This window comes from Panicum virgatum, chromosome 5K (assembly GCF_016808335.1).
Source record: "Panicum virgatum strain AP13 chromosome 5K, P.virgatum_v5, whole genome shotgun sequence".
Lineage (NCBI taxonomy): Eukaryota > Viridiplantae > Streptophyta > Magnoliopsida > Poales > Poaceae > Panicum > Panicum virgatum.
Window position 1 is genome coordinate 8,220,760 of NC_053140.1, and position 7,165 is coordinate 8,227,924.

The 7,165-nt window shown below is 45.5% G+C and overlaps 2 protein-coding genes across 2 annotated transcripts; one reads left to right on the forward strand and one right to left on the reverse strand.

The window, feature by feature from the left end:
* Positions 1-3,294: 3,294 nt before the first annotated feature.
* LOC120710477 (16.6 kDa heat shock protein-like) lies at positions 3,295-3,913 on the reverse strand. Its single transcript, XM_039996156.1, has one exon. The coding sequence runs from the start codon at positions 3,846-3,848 to the stop codon at positions 3,402-3,404; it is 447 nt and encodes a 148-aa protein (XP_039852090.1). The 5' UTR covers positions 3,849-3,913; the 3' UTR covers positions 3,295-3,401.
* Positions 3,914-5,967: 2,054 nt separating this feature from the next.
* LOC120706085 (probable calcium-binding protein CML16) lies at positions 5,968-6,845 on the forward strand. Its single transcript, XM_039990654.1, has one exon. It carries the CDS (start codon positions 6,075-6,077, stop codon positions 6,648-6,650), a length of 576 nt encoding a protein of 191 aa, XP_039846588.1. The 5' UTR covers positions 5,968-6,074; the 3' UTR covers positions 6,651-6,845.
* The last annotated feature ends 320 nt before the right edge of the window (positions 6,846-7,165 follow it).

Sequence of the window (7,165 nt, forward strand, 5' to 3'; positions counted from 1 at the left end):
ATTTCTTCTTATTTTAGTTTGGCGACTACATAAAAAAGTGCCTTTCCTATTACTTTGCTTACCGTGAAGATGAATTAGTCTCTTCTTTTGCTTTCATTTCTGCGCGGATTGCTCCGGGTCATGGGGGTATAATAAGAACCTATCCAGGTTTCTTATGTAGATGTGTCACGTTGCTCTGAATCTAAAGTTCCGGTATCATAGGTTGCAGAGGAGGGATCAGTCTTGCATGAATGTTCTGAGGTGATCATCTTTTGTCAATTTTATTGACGGAACATGCCACAACATCTCTACATTCAGAACCATCTATTTTTCTCTTGCCCAAATTTTATGGATCTTAGTTCTATGCTGCAGCTCTTGTGCTGCCAGTACAGTGTAACATCCTTTAATCCCACTGCGGCCCTGTAGACCTGTGCTGTTTTCCTAGAAAGTAGAAACTGGCAAGGTAATGCACTTTTTGTTTCACCTAAGACATAGCCCCTGATGGTAGCTAATTTCAGAACCACCTACTTCTCTCTTCCCCAGATCTTATCAATCTTAGTTCTATGGTACAAGTTTTGTGCTAGTACTGTTGTAATCTTTTTTAAACCCACTGCGACATTGTAGACATGTGCTTTTTTCCTAGAAACTGACAAGATAATATACTATTTGTTTTACCTACGACATACCTTCTGATACTAGCTATGCTACTGTTTAAGTTCTTTGATTGTACCTGTAGTTTGATTTTGAGCTATGCAAGGGCAATATGAGGGTTTATATATCTTTGTGGCTTATTTATTCACTTTGTGTCTTGCCACCCTTTTTTCACATGGAGGATATTCATACAAATTATTTACTTAGCAAGAAGTCTTCTCGAATTGCTGATCTCTTCCAGAACAACTACCACATGTTTGGTATGTTACTACTTCTACCTCAACCTATTCTTAATTTACCTTTCAGTATATGTTTCCCTAAGCAGTAGCGGATAGACATTGTAAATTAAAGATGCCTACTGGGGTTGCTTAATGTTCTAGATTGCAGATTAATTCATGCATAAACAGCATTTACAGACCGAGGTCATTACAATTAATTTTAATGTGACCGTGAATGTCATGGTGTTTGTCCTGCCGTTTAATTTGATTTACTGATGAAATTTATTTACTTAATACTTGGCAGGGCATATTGAAATTGATGTTAGTTTTACTGCGCATATACACTTTAGCTACAAAAAAGGTGCCCTCTGGTTTAGCTTCTGTCTTCCCAGAACAAGAACACAAGGGTCTTCGCCCTTTAGTTTTTTTAATTTGAGATCACTGGCTTAAGACGGAAGAAGAATTTTTTGTCAATCGAGTGAATTCTAAAGCATCACAAATAAACGAGCAGACCTTGGGTGAGTCTCATTTTAATCATGCCTTGCTTGCTTTAGAGCTTCAGGCTGTAGCCTCATGCATCTCAGAGGTGAATTGTTTTATGTTTATATAGAATTTTGAGATTCAGCAAGAGCCACGGTACCTATTGGTTCCGCTTGACCAAATTATGAAAGGGACGATGTGAGTTCATGCTACCTGAAGCTAAATGTCAATATAGGATCCTTAACCCTTATAATTTTTTTGATATGCTCTTTGCTACTTTCTGCATGCTACATCATTGCCTATAGCTTAGAATCCAAATCAATGTAATCTGGATGCAAGTTATACATACTTTTTTCAAAGATTATAACTATCTTGAATTCTTTCATACATGGAGACCATATCACTGCTTGGCAGTTGGTCCTTTTTTCTTTCATACTGAAGCTAACAGAATTATTAACCACTCACTTCCCAATTTGTTTTTCTTATTTTGCAATCCCAACAGGTTAGTTACTGAACTGAACTACTTGGAAGCCTTAGCAGATCTAAATTATACTTTTTTTTGCTGGTATCATATTTTCATGTTATTTGTGAGATTCCTATTAACTGACATGTTCTCCCAATAGGATAGCCAAAGAAGATATGTCTGTTTAGCATAAGATTATTTTGCATACTGCCTAAGTTAATTTTTTTTATGTAAAACGATTGCAATACTACTTCTGACCATATATCATATTATAAGGCAAGAATGCCACAGCTTCCGAGGTGGTCCTGCTACTACATGGAAAGATAACCAACACCAATTTGAAGCTATGCCATGGCTAAATGGTAAGGATTATATACAAATACTAATTGTGTACATAGACAAAAAAAGAAGCATACTTTCCCACTAACTCTTTCCTTACCTATACATCTCATCCTTACAGGAACAACCAAGTCATCATATCAACATAACAGAGCAGCCTTCCACAGTTCCACCACAAATGGCACCGCTTCAAGTGCACCAACAATGGCTGCCACCCAGATGAATGCAGTTCCACCACAAATGGCACCGCTTCAAGTGCACCAACAATGGCTGCCACCCAGATGAATGCAGTTGTACAGAACACTGCTGACAAAACCTTCGAAGAACTGTGTAACCAAACCATGGATGCAGAAACTGGAATTCATTTTCCCAACATAGATTCATCCTTTTCACCTTCATTTGAGGTAGCAGCTCCATTCCTTGCCCCTTCTATCAATATTCTAGCTGCATTCACAATTAAAGAGGTACGCAGAGATTTCGGCCATACGATCACAACCCTGCACAACCGCACAACCGCACCTCTCATATGGCACCTATTTTCCAAATAATTGATAACCTACATATCTGCCAAGCTCCCACCTATACCAATTTAACCTCAATTATTTTCTAGCCATCAAACTAACCAAGCAAGACCATTCAAAAAAAAGATGGAGCTGCTTCTGCAAAATATTTCATATAGACTTCTAGCCACCTTCATCTCACCAACACCAATATGGGCCGTCGTACTTTGGATATGTGTGCCTAATTTAAGAGGTCCCTTCACCTTAAGAGCCCAATACTCTTTTCTGCTGCAATTATTTATGCCATGCATATTATACAATGGATCATTTGCGCCTACCTCCGTACCTTGGAAGCTGAAACCGATTTATCACTAATTGGAATTAAATTGCAATGGATTGCAGGTCAGAAGCAGCACAAGCATCCCAGGGACTTCACAATTACCACCGCCTGTTCCAGAAAATATGATATTCAGTAGCACTTCTGTATTAACATGTAATTATGTATTCTGTGTGAACAAATAATTGTGCTGCACCATATGCTTATTAACATTTCCAGCTGTCGCATTTATGCTATATTTATAAGTGTTAATGATACAATACCTTAATCTAATGAAGCCTGAGCGCGTAGGTGCGCGCAAAGTACTCGTGAGACACCAATACGAACGACACAACACAGGACGTAGTACTTTCAGACTTGCAGTTGATGAACATCAGAAGACGCTCGCATCTCACTCGATCATTGTTCATGGCCGTCCAACGAAAACCCATGGATCAGCCCGAGATCTCGACAGTCTTGACCTGCGGCTTCTTGGCCTTCTCCTTGGGCACGGTGACGGTGAGCACGCCGTCCTCCATGGCCGCGCTCACCTGGTCCAGCCTTGCCCCGCGCGGGAGGCGGAAGCGGCGCTGGAACCTGCCGCTGCTGCGCTCGACGAGGCGCCACGCCTCGCCCTCGCGGGGCTCCTCCCTGGCGCGCTCGCCGCTGATGACGAGCACGCCGCCGTCCTCCACCTCTACCCGGGCGGCGTCCTTGCCGACGCCCGGCAGGTTGGCCCTGAGCACGTGCGCGGCGGGGGTCTCCTTCCAGTCCACGCACACGTTGGTGAGCACGGGGCACTGCTCCGCCAGCGGGCGGACGACGCCCAGCGGGTCCGCCGACGCCCAGAAGTCCAGCGACAGCGGGTCGAACACGCCGCCGCCGCTCCGCACCAGCGACATGGCAGATGGAGTTAGCTGAAAGCCTGCCTGAGAGCGAACCTGAACTTGATGCTGTTGCCGTGTTTGGTTTGTCCCCAAAAAAATTTCGCGAAAACTTTTTGCATCTTTGACCAAAAATTTAGAGTAGTAAACGAAGTCTAATTACAAAACCACCTCTACAACCCCTCTGGAAATCGCGACACGAATCTAATGAGGCATTTGTTCGCGTGATTAGAATATGATTACTGTAGTATCACTGTAGCAAATCATCAATTAATTACTGTTATTAGATTCGTCTCGAAAAATTACACTCATCCATAAAAAATTTTTGCAAATAGACCTCATTTAGTATTCCATGCATACGAGATTCTTTTTTCGATAAACGTGCGCGAAAAAAAAATCTGTAGAAACCAAACACGGCCAGATGGCCATTGCATTTTATAGGATGAATTGACGATCAGTTGGATTGGATGCGTCGTGAAGGGTCCAGGGCTGGTGTTTCCTGCTTGTTCTGGATGGCCAGTTGGACGAGACGAGGAGTCGCGAAGGCTTCACCGCGAAATCGAGCGCGCGGACCATCAGCACAGCACGAGAGTTTTCTAGACTCGATGGGAGGAGGAGAGTGGTGTTGGTGCGGCGTGGGCCATGGATGGGCGGTAATCGTGAAAGGCGCGTGGGCTCACCGACACCGGCCGGTCGGCCGGGCTGAGCGGGCATCGTCCTTGATGGGACGGAAAAGTGGATTGTGTGGGCTCGGAGATTCTAACTGAACTTCGGTCGAACAGGTGTGAGTAAAGATGGGCCTCCATTCCCAAGTCCCAGCTGGAGCCTTGATGGGCTGTGTTTATAGCTGATGACGTTATTGTGCACTTCCTCTATCCTAAGCTAAGAATTTCTAGATTTAATTAAAATTAAATTTATATTTTTCACCAACAATATTTTTATAAATAAATAATTTTAAATATAAATATTTATATATTAATATAATATTTTTTGACAATGAGTCTAGAAATATAATATTTATTTTATAGAATTTTATAAATTATTTACTATTTATAACTAATAAAATAGAATAAATTTAACTTTGATCAAATCTTCTTAGGGCAGTCCCAATGCAAACTCCACTCGTAGAGTCTTAAGCCTTAAAGACTCCATCATAAGAAACTATACTTCCCAATACAAAGTGTGTAAACATAAAATCATTTATTGTTTTTCTTTCATCACAAGATTCATGGACTCCACGCCCTCTCCACAACGCAAGTCTCCCTGGTTTCTTGGGTATTGAAGGGCGCGTAGACTTGAGGTCTTATCTAAAAATCAAGTCTTGTTTTTTTCTTCTCTTCAATAATTAGGGTGTCACATCAACAAAAAAAACTATAAATAGAGGACTATAAATATACTCCCTCCGTCTCACAATATTAGCACTCCAAGCATTCAAAATTTGTATCATAATATAAGCATTCCTAGACTATTGTGGGTCCCACTTGCTATAGATTCCACTGCTGAGCTGATCCAACGAGTGAAAAAAAATCCCTAATCTTGGCGCTCATGTGAAAAGCTGTGGAGTGAGTGGTGGAATGTCCCAGAACATGTGTTTTTTTTTTTGACTCGGTCACACCGGATGACTTCTTGTACCTCACAAATTAACTCAGGGGTACATGCGTTATTTTAACACACTGCTATTTTTGCTTTAGGATTGCTATAAATGCTAATATTATGCAACGGAGGAAGTACTTAGACACCATAGTAGAGTTTGAGTTGGAACTGCCCTTATGTTCGAAATGGTGAGAGTAAGATTGGTCCAAAAGTTCCCCCGAGGAGAGAGACGTGGCCGGTGCCCGGTGATTACGCTGCCTTCCTTCGAGGTTGGAGCCTTCGAGGAAGCTTCTGCCCTTCTGCCTGCCGGAGAAGGAAACTTCACTTGCCTCGTGGCTCCGAGATCCGCACCGCCCCACGCGTGTCCCATGGCCGGCCAGGCCACGTGCCTCGGTCCTGGCAAGATGTGCCGACCGAGGCAGCAGCCACGCCCCACGCACACAGTCTCGCTGTTTCTTTCTCTCTCGTACGACTCCGCGAGCGAGAAAAGTCGGCGCCCTGCCGCTGCGTGTCCATAGCGCGTGCCGCTCCCGCCGCGGCCTATTAATACCTCCGGCGAGACCATTCCAGGCTCCAGTATCCTCCACTTCACACCTGCTCGCTATCACACAGCCAATTGCTCTCGACACCAACCACTTCTTCTTCTTCACCATGTCGAACGGCACCGAGAAGCAAGCCCAGGCGGCGGCGGCGGCCCAGCAGCAGAGGCCCCCGGCGGTGTCCGCGGAGATGCAGAAGGTGTTCTCCCGCTTCGACGCGGACGGCGACGGCCGGATCTCCCCCTCGGAGCTGGCCGCGGTCTCGCGCGCCATCTCCCCGCCGCCGAGCTCCTCGCACGGCGGCCGCGAGGTGGCCGCCATGATGGACGAGCTCGACGCCGACCGCGACGGCTACGTGGACCTCGGCGAGTTCGCGGCGTTCCACGCGCGCGCCGCCGGCCGCGGGGACGGCGAGCTCGAGGCCGAGCTCCGCGCCGCCTTCGACGTCTACGACGTCGACGGCGACGGCCGCATCACGGCCGCCGAGCTCGGCAAGGTGCTCGCGCAGATCGGGGAGGGCTGCAGCGCCGAGGAGTGCGAGCGGATGATCGCCAGCGTCGACGGCGACGGCGACGGGTGCGTCGGGTTCGAGGAGTTCAAGAAGATGATGGCGCCCCAACCCCAAGGCAGCGCCGCCGACGCCGCCGCGCCCGGCGGCGGCCTCCCTGACAAGGCCAAGAAGGAGTGAGCAGTTACATATGTAGCCAGGGGGAAGTGCTGGAGTGCCTCTAGAATTATTTTCACCTAGAGTAAACGCTCCCCCGTAATGTTATTAGGAATAAAAATCCTCCATGACTTATATATAACTCCCGTTATATATTGTGGTGTACATTTATCTGCATCGATTGATTTTCTGAACCAGACCTGTTTGGTTTGATTTTTTTCCTACGGCATTTGAGAAGGATTGAAGCCAGGATTAAGCACGGAAACAGTCCAGCAGATATCCTAGATACTCGAGCTCTTCTTTGCGGACAATTGAAGCCGCTGATAAATTCTGATGTGACAATTGAGCACCTTAGGAACAGTGTAGAGGAGAGGTTCAGAGAACCTCAGAACGCTGAGTACAGAGCATTTAGCACATTACAACCCTGATTCACTAGCAACATGCATTACTTTGGCCTGAACAGCACAGCGAGGCGATGCGCTTCAGAGTTTTGAGATCGTGGAATTTTGATCACTTCAAAATGATATCTATCTTGGAGA